Below are 26,559 nucleotides of genomic sequence, written 5' to 3' on the forward strand. Positions count from 1 at the left end.
TTGCCTTCCGCCCCGGCACGGAGGTGTGGTCTCGTTGTTGGCGGGCCTCGTTGATTTGGGCGTTGGGTAGTGTGGCGTGTTGATGATGTGGTGTAGTGGACAACTGATGGATTCCCGCACGAGATCGCTCGAGGTTCTCAGCCTCTGAAAAGGGTGCCACGATATCGCTTGGGTTTCCGCACCCAGAAGTTGTAAGGACTGCAGGGCAGGTTTTCTGTGTGTTTGCTCTGTCCGGTCTGCGTGGCGGGGTTCGTTTCACCTTGCTTCACCTTACTTCAGCTGTTGTTTATATTTTCTGCGTGGCTCCGTTTTAGCCGGAGTCTGGGTGTCGAGTTTTCTGCTGGTGTGTACCCGGTCGTCGCCCCTGTTTTCCCGCCCGGGGGGCAGCCGTATCTGTTGGTGGGAATTATTTAGCAGTGTGTGTTCTGCGTGGACCCGGTGTGCTCACGCGCCCCGATTCTGAGTTGAAATTACTGTAGTCAGGCTGGCTCGGTTGCTGGAGTGGGTGTTTTTGTTTTTCTGGCTTGCTGGGGACTGCGCGCACGCCTGTTCCGTTTGTGATGTGGCAGCAGTCTAATATTTTTATGTGTGCTTGTTAAGTTGCTAGCAATTGCTTTTAGCCTTGTGCTTACCTATTTTTATTTAAATTGCTGGGCATTGTCGTTTGTCTGTTCTTTTACCATTTATTTATTTGTAGTATCAATCAAGCCTAAGACGATGTCCAAGATGCTAGCAATTGATTTTAGCCTCATGTGCCTATTTAAATTCTTGGGCATTGGCATTTGCTTGTTCTTTTACTCTTATTTATTTGTTGTGCCAGTTAGCCCTAAGTTGTCAGACCTTGGTATCTGTCAACCTTATTTTAGCTACTAGCGCTCAGGTGCAATATTGCCGGGCCTATACCGGATTTGTCATTAATTGAGAGCTTTTTATACTGTATTTTTAGTAGTAGGTTTGGCAAGTGCACTTGCGTATGGTATTTATTGTGTCCCCCCCCCCCCCCCTTCTTCCTCCCTCGTGTAAAGTGATTTTGGCAAGATTGCTAGGTGGCCTGTGTTTTTAACCTATGTAAGTGTGCCCGCTGCTGTAGTCATAACATATTTTGACCGGCAAGCGGTCCATGTTGGCGAAAGTTTGAATGTGTTTTGCGCTGTTGATGTTGGCCTTTGCCGTACATATATTTAGTCACGTACGTGTTGTTGTGTTAAGGATTTTAGGGCATTTTTTAACTGAGATACCTGTTGAAAATCTTATCACTCTTTTAAAGAAGGTATAGAAAGGAGTAACTTCAACTGAAAATTTAATTGTAAATTATACATTTGTGCTTCTCATTTAAAAATTTAACTGTATTAGGTGAAAGTATGTAGTTCAATGCACAATGATTATTTGTTAATGTATCAAATTGTAAACAGTTTTGAAGTTTCTCTGTTTACCTGTGGTATATACATTTTTATTACCTCATATTGTAAGCAGCTTGATTTGTTTGTGTCACTGTAATTTGTAAGCCACAGTGTAATTTATTACAATTACTCAATTGTTTTGGAGAAATAAACCTTGAATTGTATGTACCCTTTTCATTAACCGAATCCCAACCAAATCGTCCGCTCACCGGATACGCGTCGACTCTGGTGTGGGGAGACCTAGCTTTTAGTGACTTAGACTAGAGTTAGCTGTAGTAGAGTAGAGAAGAATGCAGCAGAGAAGCGGACGTACCGAGGCGGTCGACCTTGTCGGCGAGCGACTCGCGCTCGGCCTGGGCGCGGTGGAAGGCCTCCTCGTCGAGCAGGCCGTCCTTGCGCAGAAGCTGGCAGCCGCGCTCGGTGAGGGAGCGGCGCGCGTCCGGGTAGTCGGCGAGCGCCTCCCACAGGTCGCGCTTGGCCAGGCAGAAGAGGTCCGAGTAGCCGAGCGAGCGCACGTTGGCCGTGCGCCGGTTGCCGGTGCGGTTGCCCGCGATGTCGAGCACGCTCACCTCGCCGAAGACGGAGCCGGCGCTGAGCGTGGCCAGCACGGTGTGCCCGTCGTCCGCCACGACGCTCAGCCGGCCGCGCTTCACGATGTACATCTCGCGGCCCACGTCGCCCACGCGGCAGATGTAGTCGCCGGGGCTGAACACCTGCGCAAGCGACCGGTCGCTCAACCCGCTGCCCTGTCGACATCTCGCGGTGTCTCTACACTTGGCAACCACCTGCTGTTGGTTTATCTGGCGAGCTCGATGGACCATTCGTGTGATCGCGAGGAATGTGGCCGTCATAATGCTAGGGAGATACTCGCCGTGTCGCTTTTTCACCGATAGGCTTGCAAAGGGGTCCCGAGCTTGTTGCTAGCAAGTATACACTCACCTTTACTGAGCGAGCAAAAAAAGAGTGCCAGCAAGGCACTTAGGGCCAAGTGCGTCGTTTAATGAACAAAGTAAGAGCATATGTACCATCAGACCAACTGTGTGATTGGATTGAAGAGTTCCTAGATAACAGAACGCAGCATGTCATTCTCAATGGAGAGAAGTCTTCCGAAGTAAGAGTGATTTCAGGTGTGCCGCAGGGGAGTGTCGTAGGACCGTTGCTATTCACAATGTACATAAATGACCTTGTGGATGACATCGGAAGTTCACTGAGGCTTTTTGCAGATGATGCTGTGGTATATCGAGAGGTTGTAACAATGGAAAATTGTACTGAAATGCAGGAGGATCTGCAGTGAACTGACGCATGGTGCAGCGAATGGCAATTGAATCTCAATGAAGACAAGTGTAATGTGCTGCGAATAAATAGAAAGAAACACAATATAGCAGGTCAGCAACTGGAAGCAGTTAATTCCATAAATTATCTGGGAGTACGCATTAGGAGTGATTTAAAATGGAATGATCATATAAAGTTGATCGTCGGTAAAGCAGATGCCAGACAGATTCATTGGAAGAATCCTAAGGAAATGCAATCCGAAAACAAAGGAAGTAGGATACAGTATGCTTGTTCGCCCACTGCTTGAATACTGCTCAGCAGTGTGGGATCCGTACCAGATAGGGTTGATAGAAGAGATAGAGAGGATCCAGCGGAGATCATTTAGTAATCGCGAAAGCGTTACGGAGATGATAGATAAACTCCAGTGGAAGACTTTGCAGGAGAGACGCTCAGTAGCTCGGTACAGGCTTTTGTCAAAGTTTCGAGAACATACCTTCACCGAAGAGTCAAGCAGTATATTGCTCCCTCCTACGTATATCTCGCGAAGAGACCACGAGGATAAAATCAGAGAGATTAGAGCCCACACAGAGGCATACCGACAATCCTTCTTTCCACGAACAATACGAGACTGGAATAGAAGGGAGAACCGATGGAGGTACTCAAGGTACCCTCCGCCACCTACAGTCAGGTGGCTTGTGGAGTATGGATGTAGATGTAGATGCGTCTGTTCACTGTCCCCAGTGTTGCAGACTTAGATGGAGAACGAAACCTGTGTGTGTGTGTGTGTGTGTGTGTCGTCAAAGCCAAGAGTGTTGAGGAGCTCCCCAGAATGGTGATGAATTCCGGTAACACCGCTAGCATCTGATACCGAGTCGTTATATGTAAAGTGCAGCTACTCTCAGAGATCCAGTGTGGGCTACAATTATCATATGCCCGCGAAACTTGGTAGATATTCCAGTGCGCTAATGCGAAACCAATTGACGCTGGAAAAAAAATTAGTTCCAATTTTGGCCACCAGGTGCAAATGTGGTGCTGTACAGCACCTTATTGACATCTCTGGTGCCTGTATTGGACAAACTGCGTAAGTGGCAGTTAATAATAAAACTAGCGTTATGTCTTTCTCACTTGCTTGACCTTTCCTGCCCACATCCTGTTCCTAATCCATTACATATGGAAATATTTCTTTACGTCTTTCTTTCATTCACAGCTCCAGATTTCCACCTGGTGGTCATAATTGGAACTATTTTTTTCCAACGACAATCGATTTCGCATTAATGCAGTAGCATATCTACCAATTTTCGCTGAAATATGGTAATAGCAGCCGACAATGGATCTCTGTGAGTAGCTGTGCTTTAATTATAACCACCCAGTACAATGTTATTGATCTACTAGTTTGTTCTCGAACCCAACGTTGATTAAAAGGGAATGTGTGTAACAATGCTTATATGACATATTCCGTAAAACAAACGATAAAAAAGCTATAAAATCATTTATTACAAATCGTTAAGGAAAACGCGTAAATTATTATGAACTATGTATATTATATTCCATAAAGCAAATTCTGGACACGTTTACTGACATGTATTGGAAACGTAAATGTAACAGGTAGTTTGGTATGTTGACATGTTTTATTAAGGACAATAAATTTCACAAATTATTTGCATAGTAAAACTGTGTATCGTCAAGGAACAGACATTGTCGTTATCAAACTGATTCTCACTGAACTTTGCAAAAGACGATTTTTAGAGAAAATCTGATTGTCTGGACATTTTTCAGTAATTGTAATACTTTGGCATGTTTTGTAAGACAAAATTGTATTTTTTCTCATATTCTGAGTCGTTAGGAATTTGTAAATGTAAGGGTCTATTATGGCTACAACATTAATCAAAATATGGTTAGTAAAAATGGAAGTTCGTAGAAGTAGTATTATGTAAAATGCCTACAAATGATAACGAAGTCGTAAAGTATTTTAATGTATTCATTCCTGTTACTAATTTTTTTTACTGTCAGTTGTCGTATAACGTGAGTAGTAGTCACTCGAACTTGAGGAAATGAGTACAGTAAAAATTGAGTACAGGAAACTGTACGTACTAATAATGAATTAAAAAACAGTGCACTACTCAGTGGAATCGACATCCTTCCGTGATACGGGGAGGTGGGCCTTCCCCACATCGAATCCGCATCGCGGATTAACGACGAGGACTGGAGAGCCGGCCAGCCTCGGGTTTCCCATATTCATCTAGATAAATACCGCACTGCAATCCACGTCCTGCCTCAGATAAACGCTACGCAAACTTTTAGAGAACTTTGTCACACCTCAACGGACATTTACCCTCGGCGGAGACGGGTGGGGGTACTTAGATTCCGTCCCCATCCTAGGGGGAGTGGAGTGTGAGTATGTGTGGAGCGGGGGGGGGGGGGGGGGAGGAGCGAAGGAGGAAAACAAGTCACGGTGGAACCTACAGCTCCATTTGAAAAGGAAAACCTTGTCCTAAAATTATTATTTGAAACAATCGAAAACTCATTCTAAAGAGCTAAAGATGTAATAAGATTATAAGATTCAAGATCGGCAGCTTTATTTACAAACAAAAAATTGTAGATAATCTTTCTTAGAGTTCGTATTATTTTATTTTTTGACTTATACTGTCTTTAACTATTGGCAGTCTCCATACACTAGCACTGCGACCCAAGAAATGCATTTGTCAGATTCTGTTGAACTAGTTTTATTGATATTATGAGCAAAGGCTAGTCAGCTGTGGAGACGAAAACCAGTCAGGCAAGGAATTCACGCAGAACCATTCGCAGGAATCAATCGTCGAACAGATGAAGTCTGGTATCATGCGAAGAAGCCGCGCTCTATACGGCCTTTACTACCACGGTGTACCATCGGTACGTGTAATAAACTGACGATCCTGCGACCGCTACCAGCAGGAAATGCTGATAATAAACAGCTAGCGGCCAGCGTGTCTCAGATCCCTTTTTATTATAATGTCAAGAGGGCAAGGTGAAATGTCCATGGATTAACGTGGTGGTGACGTTGAGATCAATGAATTTTGTTACGTTGGTGTCTGCTGTTGTATAGTAACGTAAGTCGAGTGCATGTTTATCTCTGCTGTGCAAAGCATCGTGAAGTGGGTGCCAGAGGCTACTTCCAACTGTGCCACATACTAGGAGTTTTCTCTCGTTTCAACCGCATATCGAGTGTGGGAAGAATGACAGCTTAATCCTTTCACTACCAGTTTTATTTAAAAAACATTGATGTATGGTTATTTTAATTAATATCTTAGACGGAAGAAACAATATGAAACGAATATTTCCCGCCGTTTCGTTTTCTAAGGCGGCTGGGGTGGGGGTTAGGACATACGGAGTTATTCCTAAGTACCTGCAGAGGGTTCAGAAGACGACTGTGGAAAAACTACAAGACATATCGAAAACAGACACACACCAGTAGAGAGAGCATCTCTCCAAGCTTGTAATGGACTACGTGTGCTCAGTGTTTACTTATTTTGTGAAGTGGCAAGCGTGAATTCGTGGGCGCAAGTAAGTCATTGACACGATGAGTCAGGGAGAGTACGAAGGCAGCCCGCTTTGCGAATTTGGTAATTCAATGTGACATTACCGTGACGGCCGTTAACAATGACACTCGAGGACACTACAACTGCCCGCATCTCGTGGTCGTGCGGTAGCGTTCTCGCTTCCCACGCCCGGGTTCCCGGGTTCGATTCCCGGCGGGGTCAGGGATTTTCTCTGCCTCGTGATGGCTGGGTGTTGTGTGCTGTCCTTAAGTCAGTTAGGTTTAAGTAGTTCTAAGTTCTAGGGGACTTATGACCACAGCAGTTGAGTCCCATAGTGCTCAGAGCCATCTGAACAATTTTTTGACAGTACAACTACAGCAGCAGTCTGTAATTATAAGAATTCTGCTAACCATTAGTAGGCTACCATTTACTAGTCGGACATTGATACGTAGCAGTAACATGCAACAAATTCCAATTGGTTCTCTGTAAACCTATCGTGGGACACATACGTGCCGATGGTAGTCAAAGGGTTAAACGCCTCTCTGCGCGCTGTAATGAGGCAAATTCAGTGTCGCTGTCCCTACGGGAGCGATACGTAGGGGGATGTACTCCGTTCCTAGATTCCTCGCTACTGCTGTTTCTTGAAACTTTGTAAGCAGGCTTTTGGGGGGTAATTGGTGTCTGTCTTCAAGCATATGCCTGTTTAGGATTTTCAGCATCTCCGTGGTGCTCTCTTGCGGACAAAACAAATCTCATCCATTCATGCTGCCAACTTTACAACGGAACTATCTGTTGCTTGATAGTACTCAGATTTAATTACGGAACTAATCTGATAACACTGTTGTCTCTAATTATACCTGTTAGCACATCATAGTCTCTTTCTACAGTAAGTAAAGCAGCCATCAGACTGAAGTTTCAAGATTGTTTTGAGCACCACAGACTTTTACTGGGCATAGTCGTGTTGGAGGTGGTACGCCGTTGCTTTCCTCCGACCTGTAAACTGACTTGCCCAGTCGTTTACAGGACGCCCTACAGTTTAAGCTGGATTCTGAACCACGGAATTTTTCACTGCCACAGGTGAAAGAAATCGTAAGTGATAGATAAAAACCCTAGAATCGCCTGTGAATCGAACCCGATGCCTTTGGAATTGTAATCTGCCACTTTTCCACTGGACCACCTTTTCCTTTTTTATTCTGTCCTCCTGTCTATCCGTTCCTTTGTCTTTGGTCGTCATCAGTTTCCTTCCGATGTCGCATAACACGTTTAAAATTTCATCGGTGAAAAATACTCTCACTTTTATTATTGTTATTGTTATTATTACAGAGGGTTGCCAGTTCCCTTACCGAACACGGTGAGCTACCGCTCCGTCAGCCACCGAGCCCAGTTCTTCCAATACGAGTTAACAATGTTTGCTTTGCGAAATATAAAATACGTAATTTTGAATAGATTAATTAACTTAATACGTAGAATAATTATATTTATGCAACTTTTGAGTGGTAGTATCGTGTTTGCGTTATGCTCAAATTGATAAATTGGAATGCCCTGCCGTCAATTTCTTTCCTTTTTTACGCTTTATCCTCAACGAGTATTTATTCGAAGTTCTGAAGGTTGATAAATCCCCCTTCGTAATTTCAAAAATTAAGAAAAGGTCACTGACTTCGAACGCAGCCTCCCTTTGCATGAATATGATTCGAGTGAAGGACTTCTGCAATCACAGATGAAAAAGTCGAGAAAGTGCATTGTACGGTACAGAACGATTACTGATTGAAGGTGCACCAAACAGCTGACGCCCTAGGCATCATCAGTTGAAGGAGTGTGGTGCATCTGATATTAAGAATCACCTGAATGAAGGTTCTGTGCAATATGTGTGATACATTTGTTGAATTGCGACCATAAACAAAAGCGAAAAATAATTTACTATTTTAAAAACAATCCAGCTGATCTTGTGCGCCGATTTGTCACTGTGCATTAGACACTGAGCCACCACTGCTCGTCATAAACGATACAGAGAACCAGTTCTTTGGGCGGAAGCCAGTGTGCTTGCTCGATCTAGATTGAAAACACCACTGTTGCTATTGATTACTTTGCAAAGTGTAAACCAATAACTTGCGAATATTACACAAGTCTTCTAGGTCAAATAGATGAAAAAAATACGTGAGATGGGGTAGATGTTGCGAAAGAGAAAATAATCCATCCTTTTTTCTTAGAAAATGCAATCAATCACAAAGGTGGTTTGACAGCTGGAAATCTGATGGGTTTGAAGCTAGAATCACCCCTATCCATCACACGCTATATTCTCTGACTTCCGCATGTTGTAGATGTAAGGGAAGTGTTGGCTGTAATATATAATATGAGTCCAATAAAGTCATAGCTGCCATATAGGTTATGGATATTTTGCAGTCTCTCCAGAATCGCACTTGAAAAATAGAAACGTTCACTGGAGAAATGTTTCACAGGGTGCGGTGATGTAAAAGGGACTACGTTGGGAAATAAGGCTCACTTCCAGGTCAACAATTTTTGTAATTAGTATTGATAAACGTTTCGCATTGAAATCAATCACTGAAGCTGCGACCATGAACGTGGCTATGCTGAAGAGGTCGGTACTGAACTGCCCCGAAACAACGTTACATTGTAAGCAAGCGACTTTAACTTTCAGATTATGTGCACCGAAGTTTTCACGTGGGCTTCATACAGTTACTTAAATGAAAATCCATTTTTGACTGGTGACTTACCAAATGTAGGGGAAAGAGTGGCCCAAAATAACATACCGGTACTAGTAAGTTAATTGTCTTATACAGCTCATATACGCCAATTAAAATCATATAAATGCAATTCTAAATTAGACTGAGGTTTTTAGAGTAGCTTATGCATAAACAATTCAATATAAAATAATTAATTACGTTATGAATTCACAATTTCAAAAATGCTGACGTGTCATTTTGGGTTCCCGTGGGGCAAAATGACACATCTTTTCTCTTAGCAGCGTTGTTCCTTATTTTTACTAATAAATTTTTTGTATAAGCATAAATTATAACTTATATATTATACCTTAATTAAGCTCTATAACTGTAATGCTAACAAATTAACAATGTGAGTTAATAAAGTATATCTAAATTTATGACTAATTATTTCCAGAAACTGTCTTAGAACTCAGTTACAAAAAATAGTATTTTTTGTTGCTAGTTACTGTTTCAATTTCTAACAGACTTTTTATGGACAGACACACTGCATTTCATTTCAGCAACTGTAAGGTACGTGACGGAGCAGTGCGAAAACCATGTAGTTGTATGTCATTTTGCCCTGTTCAATAAGCGTAATCTTTGATCATAACCTGGAAAACTAACAAACACATAGTAAATCTACCACAGAAATAATCAACACCGCACAATTTTAAAGTTGCTTACGTGGACTTAAGAAAATCCTTTCCCGCGTTTCACGTCACTAAACGGAGGCAGTAAAGGTTGATGGCTTGTGGGCTAAGTGTAGTCACCACGGGCAATCAAGGCTGTGATCCTGTCAGCCGACAAATAAAAAAAAATAAAAAAATCACTATGCAGTTTTGGGCCACTTTTCTCTAATGCCTATATCTAAGCCTTCCATGCTTGTATTACTGTGCTCGTACCAACAAGTGAGGAAATTGACTTTTTAGCCTTTTTTTCATAGCAACGTGCTTAGTGCTCACTGTCGCCTTGTGGAACCTCTTTGTGAAGCGAGTTCTAAACATAAGGTACCGTATACAATCTTCATTCTACATCTACATCTACATTTATACTCCGCAAGCCACCCAATGGTGTGTGGCGGAGGGCACTTTATGTGTCACTGTCATCACCTCCCTTTCCTCTTCCAGTTGCGTATGGCGGGAAGAACGACTGGCGGAAAGCCTCCGTGTGCGCTCGAATCTCTCTAATTTCAGATTCGTGATCTCTTCGGGAGGTATAAGTAGGGGGAAGCAATATATTCGATACCTCATCCAGAAACGCACCCTCTTGAAACCTGGACAGCAAGCTACACCGCGATGCAGAGCGTCTCTCTTGCAGCGTCTGCCACTTGAGTTTGCTAAACATCTCCGTAACGCTATCACGGTTACCAAATAACCCTGTGACGAAACGCGCCGCTCTTCTTTGGATCTTCTCTATCTCCTCCGTCAACCCGACCTGGTACGGATCCCACACTGATGAGCAATACTCAAGTATAGGTCGAACGAGTGTTTTGTAAGCCACCTCCTTTGTTGATGGACTACATTTTCTAAGGACTCTCCCAATGAATCTCAACCTGGCACCCGCCTTACCAACAATTAATTTTATATGATCATTGCACTTCAAATCGTTCCGCACGCATACTCCCAGATATTTTACAGAAGTAACTGCTACCAGTGTTTGTTCCGCTATCATATAATTATACAATAAAGGATCCTTCTTTCTATGTATTCGCAATACATTACATTTGTCTATGTTAAGGGTCAGTTGCCACTCCCTGCACAAAGTGCATCGTGTATAAGGTCTTTCAAAAAGTAGCCTGCACCGAATATGTTTCTATGTAAGTTGGTGGCATTGTTGTAGCGATACAGAACTCTGCGATCAATGAGTTGTGCAGTGATTGTGCGCTGTGAGTTTTAGTAATTGTTCCATACTATGGACAGGTACACATCTGCGGGAAGGCTGCAGACAGCGAAAATACGCTATAAAATGGCGAATGCTGGACAGATATTACTAGGAAATTCCGTACAACAGTCGTGTTTTCAGGGCTACAAGGGGCGGTCAGACACCATACATTGATTTCCGTACTTTAGTCTCATGATATACTAGTGAGAATTGTGTGCTACGCTGTTTCTTCTTCGAACTAAATTGAATATAGAACAGTAACAAATCAGACGAATTTCTGATAGAAATCTATACAATTTATGACTCTCTTTCAAGAGACCACGTACAAAACTGGCAATTACAATGGGTTGGCCCGGCTTTTCGTAACGAGAGTCAATTAACGGTACGGTTATGGCTCGTCTTACAGACGGGAACTTCTCGGAAAATATCCCGTGGTGCTGTTATATCAAACTTTTCGTAACTGTTCTTGGAACTCAGAAGCCTGTACATTCTCTCTCTCTCTTCCGAAATTTCCGAATGGATGTACAATTTGTAGAATACAGGTAGCGTAGTCGTCAGGAAGTAGGACAATACTCCGTCTTGTGCAGGCAGGAAACTGCCGGGTCTTTCTACATCGTCAAAGCAGTTGATAAAGCTGTTTAGGTTTGTACTTAACTGCTCGGTCTTGTTCTTGCTTTCATCTGCAATGTTAGAACGTCACTGTATTAATAAGGCGTTCATTTAGGAGCGCGATCAAAAACGGGGAGAGACTTGGCGATGCAGCCTTGCTCCCGGCCAGTAAAGAGTCGATTCACACGTATACAGCCACTGAGGGTATGACGTATGAATACCACAGCCAATCTTTTGATTCAAGAGTCTTAGTTCCCTAGTCGTGCTGTGCGTATCCCAAAATTCAGTGTTGTTCATTACCATTTACTTCAAATGTTCAAATGTATATGAATTCCTAAGAAATGGTTCAAATGGCTCTGAGCACTATGCGACTTAACTTCTGAGGTCATCAGTCGCCTAGAACTCAGAACTAATTAAACCTAACTAACTTAAGGACATCACACACATCCATGCCCGAGGCAGGATTCGAACCTGCGACCGTAGCGGTCGCTCGGTTCCAGACTGCAGCGCCTAGAACCGCACGGCCACTCCAATTCCTAAGAGACCAAACTGCTGAGGTCATCGGTCCCTAGACTTACACACTACTTAAATTAACTTAAACTAACTTATGCTAAGAACAACATACACATCCATGCCTGAGGGAGGACTCGAACCTCCGGTGGGAAGGGCCGATCATTTACTTCACCCAGCCTTGTTGCAAATTAGTTTCTTACGGTGCCAAAATGGCTCTGAGCACTATGGGACTCAACATCTGTGGTCATAAGTCCCCTAGAACTTAGAACTACTTAAACCTAACTAACCTAAGGACATCACACACATCCATGCCCGAGGCAGGATTCGAACCTGCGACCGTAGCGGTCACGCGGTTCCAGACTGAAGCGCCTTTAACCGCACGGCCACACCAGCCGGCTTACGGTGCCAACATACTACATTACAGAAGACAGTTTATAGCACTCCTCTATTAACGAATTTTTAATAGCGCAAAATGGTGATTGCTTTCTAACCCCAGTATATTTATAGGACATCTCCCGAAAGCAAAATACATTGTTTCCATACACCACAGAAACGTTTCTGACCTGAATCCAAAGACATTTTTTGCACCCTGTAGAGAGCATAAATGCTACTAGCGGTCGAAAGCAACAGATTTAAAAAGCCGCCGTTGACGGTGAGATATCATCTACATCCATACTCCGCAAGCCACCTGACGGTGTGTGGCGGAGGGTACCTTGAATACCTCTATCGGTTCTCCCTTCTATTCCAGTCTCGTATTGTTCGTGGAAAGAAGGATTGTCGGTATGCCTCTGTGTGGGCTCTAATCTCTCTGATTTTATCCTCGTGGTCTCTTCGCGGGATATACGTAGGAGGGAGCAATATACTGCTTGACTCCTCGGTGAAGGTATGTTCTCAAAACTTCAACTCAAACGAGTTTCAGATCCCACGTTGAAAATGGGTGGTGTAGTGGTATTCGCTTGTATACAGGGTGACTTACCTAAAACTTGCAACGCAAATATAGCGGAAATGGAAAGTGATACTGCTGCGCGGTTTTCATAGAATGGATTGGTAGTCAGGGGTCCGTATGGTTGGTCAATCAACAGATTGTAATCACATTTAGAAAGTGTATTTTTTGTGCAAACATATACCTTTTTAAACGGAACAGTGCCTGTTGATATCAAGAGGCTAAAAGTGGGATGGATTAGAATGACAGTGGTGTTTATTGCAGAACTCTATGGCGAGTCCGGTTTAGAGACAGCGTATTTTGAAAAGTTTCAACACCGATTCTTTTTTGTGCTACTCATCTTATGGACTTGCTAGGTACGATGATGTTATGTTTGCTTAAAGTGTGCTTGGTGTTCCTTGAGTTCATTGCGACTTGCTGGTTATTCAGTGTGTGACAGTCCAAGCAGTAGGTCTTTAGTGGACAATGGGATTTACCAATGCAGAAAAAGCCGACATGTTCAATGTGTATGGAGAGTATAGGAAGAATGCAGCTGGTTGTTGTTCGGTATATGCGGCAAGAATCCCAATAAACGTCAACAATCTCGGCAGTTATTTATAAACCTCTTCAACCAGTTACGTGAAAGTGGTAGTGTAACACCTAGACAACGTAACAGAAGGAAACACGTGACGAGAGAAGAGGGGAAAATTAATGTTCTTGTTGCTGTTACAGTTGATCCGCACGTAACTCCCACGCAATCGCACGGGGAAGTGACCTGAGTCAGGAACATGTCCTGCGCATTCTCCATCGACATAGGTGCAATCCCTGTCACATCTCTCTCCATTAAGGGCTGCATGGAAACGGTTATGAAAATCTTGTTAACTTTCATACGTGGACATTACCACAGGATACTCCAAATATATCTTACATCTTGTTCAGTGATGAAGCTACATTTACATATCATGGCCAGGTGAATCGCCGTAACATGCACTGTTGGCCTGTTGACAATCGTCATTGGCTTAGACAGGTGGAAAGTTAGCGTACACGGAGAGTATACGTGTGGTGTGGGATAGTGAATCATCAGCTCATAGGTCCGTTTTTGATAGATGGAACACTGAACCCGTACAAATACCGCAGCCTCCTAGCAGATCATCTTCCACGGATGCTAGAAGACGTTCCTCTGCGGACTAGGAGGAACCTGTGACATCAATATGATGGCTGTCCAGCCCACAGTGCACGAAGCACTACAGGATGTCTTCATGAATTCTTCCCAGATAGTTGGACTGGGCGCAGAGGACCTGTACCATGGCTGGCCCGTTCCCCGGATCTGGCGCTGTAGACTTTTCTCCGAGGGGAAGTTGAAAGACTTTGTCTACAAGGATATGTCAACTACATCCGATAATATGCAACGGCATATTACTGAAGCCTTCTTAGAAGTCTCCGCTGACATGCTAGCACGTGTGCAGCAGTCGTTCCGTACCATACTGGAAGCGTGTATTGTCACTGTCGGTTGTCATTTTGAACACAACCTGTGATGGTCAATCATCTCCTTAGTGGTCAGAATGCACCTAACTAGGGTATGCACTTTTACTGTTCTTTAGCGTGTGCTGTCACTGTTAGTGTGCAGATGTCGGCGTAGGAACATTTCAAAATACGATATCTCGTAAACGATTCACACTAGAATCCTTAAACAAACACCACTGACGTTCCAATTTAGCCTACTTTTAGTTTGTTAATGTCAGTCAACATTGTTCCATTTGAAAACTGTATGTTTGCACAGGAAATACACTTTATAAATATTATTATAATTTGCGTATTGACTGACAATACGTGCTCCTGACTATCAATCCATTCTGTGAAAACCGCAATCAATAGCACTTTCCATTTCCGCAATATCTGCTGTGCAAATTCTAGGTGACTCACCCTGTATGCTTTGTTGTACAAGTCGAGTCTGTCATCATGGTGTCTTGAAACACACCTGTTTCCATACATGTTGCGTAAGAAATAATACACTTTTATAAGAATTTCTAACGATTATAGACGAATTTCTAACATTAAGAAGTATTTTTGTCAGAAAATTAATTTGCTGTTTAAATTAAAATGTGATCTGCTGACGTATAATTAAATAAGTTTTGTCAGGTTTCGACTGGGTGCCAGCACGCTTAGTCCTAGTACAGCGCATCGATATTTTCTCAGCTTCTCGTCTCCCTACGACTGAGTCGGCAGAGGCCGCTAGAATTCGAGCTGGTAACATGTTGATTCTTCTCGTTGCCAACTTTGGTGATCAAATGGTACTGGGCGCAACCGACTTGACGCTATAGTCGTCACTGTTTAATGCTACATTTCATTCCGATTATAAGTAATTTGTAGCACTATCATTTGTAATGGTGAGTCGTCTCCATTTGTGCATGGCCCCTAGCAGCTGAATTACAAATATGACGCAGCACATTATCTTGGATGCACAGTCATTGTCAGATGTAGAAGTACCTTCGGATGTGGCCCAGGGTAGTGTGTTTGGACCTTTGCTGTTCAGGTTGTATATTAATGACCTTGTCAGCAATATTAATAGTAACCATATACTTTTTGTAGATGCTCCAATTATCTACAGTGAAGTACTATCTGAAAGAAGCAGCACAAATATTCAGTCAGATCTTGATTAAGATTTCAAAGTGGTGTAAAGATTGGCAACTTGCTTTAAATATTCAGAAACGTAAAACAGTGCACTTCACAAAACGAAAAACGTGCTATCCTACGACTATAACATCAATGAGTCACTGTTGGAATCGGCCAACTCATACAACTGTCTGGGTGTAACACTTCGTAGGGATATGAAATGGAACGATCACATAGGCTCAGTTGTGGATAAAGGAGGTAGTAAATTTGGGTTCATTGGTAGAATACTGAGGAGATGCAGTCAGTCTACAAAGGAAATTTCTTACAAATGACTCGTGCGACCGATTCTACAATATTGCCCAAGTGTGTGGGACCTGTATGCCCAAGTGTGTGGGACCCGTGCCAAATAGGACCAACATGGGATATTGAATATATACAGAGAAGAGCAGCACAAATAGTAACAGGTATTTTTGATCCGTGGGAAATTGTCACAGAGATGAAGAGACTGAACTGGCAGACTCTTGAAGGTAGACGGAAACCATCCCGAGAAAGTCTACTAACAAACTTTCAAGAACCGGCTTTAAATGATGACTCTAGGGATATACTACAATCCCTTACGTATCTATCACATAGGGATCGTGAAGATAAGATTAGAATAATTACTACACGCACAGAGACACTCAAAACATCATTCTTCCCGCGCTGCGTACGTGAATGGAACAGGAAGAAACACTAATAACTGGCACAATGGGACGCACCCTGTGCCAAGCACTTCACGGTGGTTTGCAGAATGTAGATGTAGATGTGGAAGTGAACCTCGGCAAGCAGCTCAGTGTCCAACTAAATCGGCGAGTAACGAGGCTCGCGTCTCTCTCACTATCAGCAGTAGCTGCGTATAGGTGTCTGATGCAGGCCATTTTCGTTGCATCCAAGTTAACGACTAAGTATTTCAGCAATGTCGAAACTAAATTACTGCTGATTGCTGACGGGCAGCTTCCTTACATGAATTCCATTCTTGCTTCATAGGATGAATGGTCGTCACCATCTCCAGAGAGAAGTATTTAAGAACAAAGACTGGCAGTCGGAATACACTGCAATAAATGTGTTCTGGGTGTGTGGGCGCACCTTACTATGATAGTAACATCGACGTTTCGGCTTCTATTGCAGGCAGCTTTTATCATAGTGACTACTATAACATGATTCGATCACACGTCAGAAGAATTTGTTGAAACAAATGCGCTGTAATCACTGCTTGAAGATAACGTTGCGGTGGGGGCATGTTATGATTTTGAAACTGTTTCTTGTTGTTTTACTGAGTTGTACTGAAGGCACCCTTGAAAGATTTGTTTGTAATTCTATCGTTGGACGTGACGTTCACCGTACATAGTTCTCTTCCCCAGGGAAATTCAAATGTTTGAAGGATCTCAAGGTACCCAGATCTTTGCCCAACAGGGCAGCTGTAGAATCTCTCAATCGTTGGGTTCTGCGCGTACTGTCATGTACGTTTGACTAGCAGTGGAATGTTTCAAGACCACCAACTTTTTTTTCTTTAGCTCATCTGAACATCTATGGAACTGCCTCCATCGTTGGGTACACTTTGCACCTCATCTTAAAGACCTGGAACGACGGTCACTTAAGGCCTTAAGTATTTTAAAATGTCTTAGCCACAGTACATGGGGAGCCGACAGGACTTGTCTGCTCCAGTTTTACAGGGCGTTTGTGCGATCTCGGCTTGATTATGGGTGCACGGTGTATGAGTCTGCGAGGCCTTCTTACTTAAAGATGTTGGACGTTGTACACCATGAAGGGCTTCGGTTGGCCACTGGGGCATTCAGAACTAGCCCCATACCAAGCCTCTGTGCAGAGGCTGGTGAACCGCCACTTCATATGCGGCGGCGGCTACTTACGGTGCGCCAGGCGTATAAAACTTTGTCCACATCATACACACCTGCATACCATACCATTGCTCAGCCTCCTCTGGCACGGCTATTTCATAACCTGCACGAGTGACGCGGCCCTATGGGATTTGTGCACAGGATTTCCTCTCTGCGATGGATATGGCTGGTCTTCATGTTTTCCGTCGCGGTTGGAGCAGATTTTCACCTTGCCTCCTCCGGAGGTCCAGATTTATTTTGGATTTGACTAATTTTAAGAAAGATAGTACATCAGATTTTACATTCCAATCTCTGTTTCTTAACATTTTAGACGTGCATCACTGTTTTATCGTCGTTTACACTGATGGCTCCAAACAGGAGAATTTCCTTGGCGGTTCTGTAGTGTTCCCTGATCATGTTACCCGGATTGGCCTCCCTGATGAATATACCGTTTACGCAGCGGAGCTCCACGCGATCTTGAAGGCACTGGAGCGGATGAATCGTGTTCGGGGCAATCGATTTCTCCTCTGCTCCGATTCTCTTAGTGCCTTACAATCATTGCAGAATCTTTACCCAACTGAGGAGATGGTCCAGCTGATATATGACCAACTGCACTTGCTCCAACGGCGGGGTAAGGAGGTGTCCTTCTGCTGGGTGCCTGGTCATGTAGGAATATGGGGCAATGAACAGGCCTGATCGGGCTGCCAAGGAGGCCTGCAGAGAGCAGGATGTGGTCTAGTGTCCTATTCCCTTGCAGACCGTCATCTCTGCACTCGATAAGAAGTGCATGGAGTTGTGGGAGGAAGAATGGCTGGCGGTGACGGCCAATAAACTGCACTTGGTTAAGTTAACAACTCGGCCGTGGCGTTCCTCCTGCCGGTTGCTCAGGCGGGAAGAAGTGACCCTCACACGTCTTCGGATCAGGCACTGTCCTCTCACACATAGCTTTCTATTACTGCGGGAGGATCCCCCGTTTTGTGATGCTCGTGGCGTGTATATCTCTGTCCGCCACATTTTAACAGACTGCATTTTATACCGTGATTCAAGGGCAGAAGCACAAGTTGATGGGGATCTGCCCTGTGTTTTAGCTAATGACGAGACGTGTGTGTCTAGGGTTTTAAATTTTTGTGATGTGTCTGGATTCTGGCCTAAACTTTTAGGCTGGAGGTTTTAGTGTATTGCAAAGTGGTTGGCTCCTCCCTTTTTTCCTTGCGGTCAGCCAGCCACTTCCATCTGCTATATTGTTTTAGCTCCCTCTACCACTTTCTTCCTGTGTTTTCCATGTCTTACTGCTGGCGACATGCTTTGTCCCACGCTTCGGTGTGGGTAGGCACATATTTTTTCCAAGCTTGTTACCTGTGTTTTACGTTCTCTTTTATCTTACTGTTCTGAGTCTTTTCTTGACACCCGTCTCAATCTGTCACTGAGCAGGCGCTGAAGACCTTGCCGTCGTGCACCCATAGAACCCTCTCCCATCCATCCATCATCGGAAATCCCCCACTATGTATGGTGCACCAGTTTCAGAATGTCTCTGTGCCCTCCCAAGTTTCCAGATCTTAGCCCAACTGAACGTCTATGCGACTGTCTCGATCACTGATCCACTAAGTTAATCCTCCGCAAGCTGCGAAGTGTTTCGTGACCCACAAAATTCCCAGACTTGAACACCTGTGCCGCTGGTGCGGGCAGCGCGACGTACCTGGAGGCGAAGCTTGAGCACCAGCTCCTCGAGCAGGCCCGGCTCGCAGTCGCGGAAGATGCGCACCTGGCGCAGCGTGTCCAGGTGCACGTGGATGGCGATCTCGGCCTTGAGCTTGTCGGGCAGCGCGGCGAGCACGCGCTCCTCGTCGAGCGCCTGCTTGTTGGCCCACGTGTAGGCGAACCAGCGGATGACGCGCGCCTCCAGCTCGCGTGACACGCGCCGGAACGCCATGTACTGCTTGACGCCGTCCATGCGCGTCTGGAAGTCGACGCGCGCCAGGTTCATGTTGCTGATCATGGAGCCGATGTTGCCGACGATGGTGGCGAAGATGAGGACGCCGGCCAGGAAGTCGGCCACGACGAACAGGTACTCGGCGTCGTTCTCGGGCTGCGGCGTCTCGCCTGGTGGGACAGAGGCACCACCCAGCTGAACGCCAGCGCCTTGTTTGGGAACAGAACCGGGGGGCACACAGAAACAACCAGCTTAGCACCAATCATGCGGGAGAGTGCTGCAGAGCGTGCGCAGGTGGTGGGTGGCGAAGATGGCTAGTGCGGAGCAACTGTGTATGCCAGCCCTACATTCAGTTCCTTTTTCTTTAGATCTCACTGATCACTTACAACTGCTGCTGTCGGAATATATGTTACTCAATCCCATAATCTCAAAGCAGTCTTTATTAACATGTCTCATTGCTCAGAAATTACACCGATGGAAATTTAAAATGTTACACCAGATACACCTTGGCCGGGCGCTACCAGTTGGTTACTCAAGTACTCCCCGCCCTTTGGGGTATGTTGATTAAAATTTCATCCTCAAGCGAGCATATTTGCAGTGATTTCAGTGCCCAAAAAACCATTCCTACAGATGAAGAATGGCGTAGTGCTGCTACGTGTGTCTAACGTTAGTGGAACTCTTCAGGTTCAGGCTGCAATACAGCCTGTCCAGAGGACGTGCTCGTGCGTCTTATCTCCATGTTTCAGATTTGGAGAAAGTTTGAATCTTCATCATTAGAAATATAGGAGATTTTGCTATAGATCGTGCAGACAATTGGCTGTAGTAGGATGAGCACTAAACGAGTGGTGACGAAATTGGCTCAGGACAACACTGTGTCAAGAAGAGTAGACGCAGGTACTTCCATAAGGACTACACCACGAGAAGTCCGTGGGGTTGTTTGACTGTCTCTGACGAATAGATGGACGACAGTATCTGAAATCCGGGCACAGGTTACAGGCAGTGTCGCCACCAACTGTCAGGAACAGAGCGCTGGGAGCTGGGTGGACATCTCATGTGTCGGCTACCACTGACGCAATATTACATACAACAGAGACTTGCATGGTGTAGAACTACAGCGAACTGCGGCAATAAATGGAATTCCTCAGTATTCAGAGATAAGTCCTGCTTTTGTTTATGAGGTCATATAGATGGCAACGTGTCTGTAGACGACCTGGAGAAAGGTCGCAGAAAACAGCCATTCTTGAGACCCATGTCTCTCCAACTTCATGAATCACGGTGTGGGGAGCTACTGGATACGACGACAGGACTGATTTGGTAATTCTTGAATGCAGACTGGATGTTCGACAGTATGTGTCAAGAATAGTAAATTCTGTTGCCATACTCTTTATCATGGGGATACCAAATGACATACTTCAGCAGGATAATGCAAAAGCGCACACTGCATGTCGCAGCATAAACCCTTTAAGGAATGTATGGATCACTGACTGGCCTCCTTGGTCCCTCGAATTGTCAGTCATAAACCATGTCTGCGATGTGATGGGAAGACATATACTTTTGTACTGATTTACAGCCAACAGTCTTCATTCACACACACAGGGTGTATCTCAGAAACGGTAAGAAACTCCTTGAGATTCTGAGGGCGTTTGCTTCGATGCTAGAAAGAATACAAGAATGTATTCGTGCCTTTGGGGGTCACATTTCATAGTGATGTTGAAGAGGGACATAAGTACCTAATGGAATGAGAGTTCAGTTATTCAATACTCCATTATGTGAAGAACTTATCCGCAAGGTCTGTTACATGGTGAAGAATCACTCCAATATTTATCGCTTTCCGATTCTGGAAGTGTATGGGCAGGTATATAGATAGTGTGTGTGTGTGTGTGTGTGTGTGTGTGTGTGTGTGTGTGTGGTTTGAGGTTTTCGGGCGCTAAACAGCGTGGTCATCAGCGCCCAAACGCATAGAAACAGGAACACATGCGGTGAAGGGACGAAGACGGACAGCGAACAAGGAGAACGGCTAAAAGACACAGGCCTGACGCAGTTCCAAATCCTCACATACAGAGGCAAAACAAGTGGAAAAGAAACACACTAAGAAAGGAAAGGAAACACAAGGAAAAGAGAACAGAAATCGAAGTGAAACAAGTAGGTAATCGTGACTGGCGGACCTCTTACCTAAAACCTGGGTGAGCCAGTCACCCAGCAGCACATTAAAATCCTCTCCCTAAAATCCGAGGCAACAAATTGGACAGGACACAAAACCGTAAGACCTTAACCACAGTCGTTGCGTCGTCTTTCAAAATAGAGGGCAAATCCGGTGGCAAGGAAACACTATTACTAGGTCTGTTAGGAAAGTAATGAGACTGGCAACTGTATGTATGAACCCAGATGCTCTTGGCTCCTTCTTCTGTCCTTGATTCAATACTAGTAAAAACTCGCTGCAATTGGGACACGAGTGTTAAAAGCGACGGAAATGAAGCTGTGTTTGTCAAGTATGTGTACGAGCACGGATCGCGAAAGTATGAGGGATGTTATGCCATCAAATTTTGAGTGAAGCGTGACAAAATCGCTGCTGTGACTTACGGAAAACTACAATAGGATTATGAGAACATTCCTTATCCAAGGCTCAAGTATTCAGTTGGCCCAAGTCCTTTTTATCTGGTTGGTAAGGAGTGGAAGACATAGCTCGCGTGACAATCTGGGTAGACTGAAATGCCTTGTGAGGTCAGACCGTCGATCGACAGTTAGAATAATTAGTATTGAGCTACATTTGCAAGTGTTTATCGTCCATCAAATTTTAACACAGGATCTTGAGATGTTAAAAGAGTGCGCAAAGTAAGGTTCAAAAGAACCTCGTGACAGCAGAACAACTGGAAGGATGTTTGATATTCAGCACCGCCTTCAGAGTTATCCAAAATTCTTCAGTCTCGTTTTCGCAGACGACGCATTATGGATTTACGAGTATGAACTGGAGACAAAACGCCAAACTCGGATGTGGTCCACTACAAACTCTACTCGGACTAAGAAGGCGAGAATGAGCAAAGTCAGACTTAGATCGATGCTTTCTTTTTAATTTCAGGGGATCGCCAACAAAGAATTTCTGCCTCCAGGATAAACTGTCTATATAAGGTTGTATTGGTGAGTTCTTGAAAGACTGAGAAAAAGGGTGACACATGCTATCAAGACTGGGAACGATGTCTGTGTCGTTGTGTAACTGCAGAAGAGAATTAATTTGAACGGGACTATAAGGAGATGTAAAAGATAAAACTCATGTTTAAGAGAAAAAGGAAAAACCAGGCTTGTAATGTTCAAACAGAGTAGTCACATTGTAAAATTGCATGTGACATGAAATGGACCAGGTACCTAAGTTTGCTTGCAGGGAAAGCGAATGGTCGACTTTGGTTTATTGGAAGAATTCTAGGATAGTATGGTTCATTTGTAAAGGAGACCGCTTAGAGAAAACATGTGGAGTCCGTCCTTGGGTACTGCCCGTGTGTTTGAGATACCTAGCAGGTCATGTTCTCGGGTTAAAGGAAGATATCGAAGCACTTCAAAGGCATAATGCTAGATTTGTTACCGGGCTGCCCGATCAACACGCGAGCGTTACGGGAATGCTCCGTGAACTGAAATGGGAATCCCTGGTAGGAAGAAAACTATCTTTTCGCGAAACACTACTGAGAAAGTTTACAGAATCGGAATTTGCGACAGACTGCAGAACGATCCTTCTGCCACAAACATACATGTCGCGTAAAGACCACGAAGACAGGGTAAGAAGAATCAGTGCTGGTTCGGAAGCTTCCAGGCAGTCGCTCCATTTGCAAGTGGAACAGGAAAGGGATCAACTAACAATAGTACAAGGTACCCTCCGCTATACACCCTATGGTCCCTTGCGGTGTATGTACGTAGATGTAGATATCGGTTCCATTACATTCCCAACACACATCGTAGATTGATAGTGAAGGACAAAGTGAGTCTGTTGCAGTCTCAAAAGACCAAAAGAAGCATGGTTATCAGCATCCACCAATAAGAGTAAGCCATTTGGTAGAGTTCTTGGCTTAAGACGAAACTGAAGCAATAGTGAATTCTAATAGTCCAATGAATAAGAACAATAACATTTTCGCTATCTGTTTAGTTGCAATTTGTATTTATTGTGGCTTCCTACTGAAGAAAACTGATATAAATACTTGAAAATAAAAGGAAAATTTAATCCTAATGTTCCACCGATAATGAGGTCCTTAGAAAAACCATAAGCTCGAATTAGACAAGGACGGAACTAAACGTTGGGCTTGTTATTTTCGAAAAACTATATCGGCATTTGCCAACCCATGTAGAGAAACGACTAGAAACGTCCGTCTTGATGACCGGACGTCGATTTTAGACACGTTCTTCTTTAATGTGAGTCAAGGGCTATACTGCACAATCTCGCTCTATTGTTATTAGAACTTGCGCGTTCGCCTCGCAGCATAATGGCAGCCGTGTCTCGCCGGACCTTTTGACATGCAACATGCGTTCTACGACCCAATGGCTTACTGATTAGCAATTCTGCTGCTCATCGACCTTTATTCGCTCCTTCTGAGATCCGATACGGAAACAAAAAGTTAAATTCTTCGTTGTAAATAGGCATACAGAATTAATGAGAAGTATTCTCAGGCCTGAAACATTTTATAAGAGATAGACAGAAATTATTCTGTGAGAATATGCGACATTTTCATAGAATTCATCACGTAAAATGCAAGTTGACTGAGTTTCATGGTGCCTCTGTTTACTGAGACATACATGGTAAAAGATTATGAAACAACAAAGGTGTTGGCGGTGTCTTCGCGTTTAGGCGATACGAACTGACTCTCCTTGGAGATGTAATCGCAATATATACCTGTAACTGGCTACATATTAACTTTTTATTTTCATGCTTTGTCGCTCCGTGATCCGTAAGTGTATTTAGGAGCGAAGTGTAATATCGCTTTTGATAAAGAAGGCTACAAATTGACACCGGTTCTATTTGAGTAACAGACTCAGCACTTGCCTGGAATGAATAACAGAAAACGCAAATACCCTAAATTAGGATGTATGGGTCGGAATTTGAAAGTGCCTACTTCCACATAGCAATATTACATTTTAATACTGCTCCTTCTTGATTACTGTACATACAGATTCTCAAGAGCAATAGATAGAAGTGCTCGAAAGAAAAACAGATGGAAGAACCTGTACGCTGTGAACAGTGACATATTTTAAGTCAAGGGACATATTCCAGAGACGGAAAAAAATGTTAATGATTACGATGTGATATAACACGACAGCTAAAATTAGAACGGTTACCGTTATATTTGCTGTGAATGTGAATTATTGCAGCTCAGCGACGTAACTTGCAATGCTTGTTGATTACGTTTTACGTGATCAGATTCTGTCTCAAAAATACTTTCAGTAAACTTGTGTTGTTTGGTGTAATTCTGTTAATGAACCGCCGCGGAAATGTGGAACACACGTAAGACAAGTATGTAAATATTTGAAACATCAGTGATTCCAAGCTGCCGTTTAGTAGCATGTTTTATTAAACACAGTATAACTTCCAGAATACATACAGTGATGTCCAAAATTAAAGCAACGAACCGGTTTCCCCTTCCTGTGTCTAATTCACGATGTAATCATACAAGCTGTCTACAGATGTCCGTACAATCCTGTTCTGCACTGAAGATGGCATTCCGGTCAACGGACAACCATGCCAACGATGACGTCAGGTCACCTATGAAGGGAGGTAGTGTTTACGGGGTAGCCACACATCCACAATCGCTGTCAACACAGTCACAGACAGTGCAGTATGGCACAGAGAAGATGCCTACTAGACACTCTGGAATGCAGGGCCGTAGGAAGAGAGGGAGCAGGACAATCGCAAACTCATCTGCCCCGACGGCTTAATGTGAATAGTTCTGTTGTTTCTCAGGTGTGGCGACGGTTTATAGAAGCCGAAACTATTCCCGAAGATGAGGGCAGGGCCGACCACATGTGACTTCGAAAGAGAGGACCGTTATTTGACTGTAAGGGCACGACATTACCGCCTTAGTACTGCTTGGCAACTGGCACGTGAGCTCGCAGCATCCATTCGACCTGTCGTACCGAGGCAAACGGCGTGCAGAAGACTTCACCAGAGTGGCCTTTATTGTCAGAGACCTGCTGTATGTCTGATGCGTCTTCACAGAAGGGAATGTCTAGAGTGGACGGTCCAATAGTGGGCCAAGGTTGTTTTCACAGGTGAGTACCGATTTACTCTTGAGAGTGATTCTCGATGGATTCACATCTGGAGAGAACGTGGAACACGACTTTGGGACCCAAACATTGTGTAAAGAAACCAAGATCTAGGAGGATCTCTAATGGTGTGTGCATGGATTATGTTTGCTATTCGAACCCTTCTTTATGAAATTGTGCGAGTGAATAGGCAAGGTGTAACTGCTGTCAGGCATCGTGATGAGATCTTGGGACCTCGTCTGCGGTTGTTGCGAGGTGCTGTGGGCCAAGACGTCGTGTTGGTGGACGATAATGCTCGACATCATGGAGAACGGGTGGTTGATGTTTTCTTGGAAACGGAAGATATTGCACTAATGGCAGCGCCTGCTCGCTCTCCCGATTTGAATCCGATAGAGCATGTCTGGGATGCACTAGGGAGACGGCTTGCATCACGTCAGCATCCATTAACCACTCTTCGAGACTGCGAGCAGCTCTGCAGGAAGAATGGGCGATACAGCCTCAACACGAGACTGATGACATCATTCACAGCATGTCCCGTCGTTGTCATGCCTGTATTGCTACTAGAGGTGGTCACAGCCCATACTGAGCACAATAACAAGTTGTCAGAAAGTACGTACAAATCGGTTAAATTGGAAATAACGAAGAACATTTTTGTCTACCATTATGCTTGTTACATGCGTTTGCGTTCTGTATTCTTTCCATTGTTTATACTTTACTATCACTTGTTTACATTGTTTTGTGGCAAAATAAACGCAACCTTGCAAAATTTGCTTTTGTTGCTTTAATTTTGGACACCAGTGTAATTGACAGGATGTATGGAAATATCGGATTTACGAAGGTTAATGGTATAAGATATTTGTTCCTTTAGAATTAAATTTTATTTACATTCATATGTCTACGGTGCTAAGGGTTTGCTTGTGCAATCAGGATATTAGCTTTCATTCTCGTGCAGACAGTAACATGAACAACTGGAACACTCCAAGCCAAAACTATTTTTGATGAATAGAGTGCAAATACCATGCCAAAACTTCAGTTTAATTGCTTTTTTACAGATAATATGGTGCAGTGACGTC

At 44.0% G+C, this 26,559-nt stretch overlaps 1 protein-coding gene across 1 annotated transcript in view; it reads right to left on the reverse strand.

The window, feature by feature from the left end:
• The window catches only part of LOC126185491 (cyclic nucleotide-gated cation channel subunit A), a 358,388-nt gene that overhangs the window by 23,027 nt on the left and 308,802 nt on the right, over positions 1–26,559 (reverse strand). Inside the window, exons 7-8 of the mRNA XM_049928133.1 lie at positions 19,016–19,419; positions 1,714–2,113 (exon numbers count right to left, since the gene is read on the reverse strand). Coding sequence (XP_049784090.1) covers positions 1,714–2,113; positions 19,016–19,419 — 804 coding nt within the window. The remainder of the gene's footprint in view (positions 1–1,713; positions 2,114–19,015; positions 19,420–26,559) is intronic.

This window comes from Schistocerca cancellata, chromosome 1, assembly GCF_023864275.1.
Source record: "Schistocerca cancellata isolate TAMUIC-IGC-003103 chromosome 1, iqSchCanc2.1, whole genome shotgun sequence".
Classification (NCBI taxonomy): Eukaryota; Metazoa; Arthropoda; class Insecta; order Orthoptera; family Acrididae; genus Schistocerca; species Schistocerca cancellata.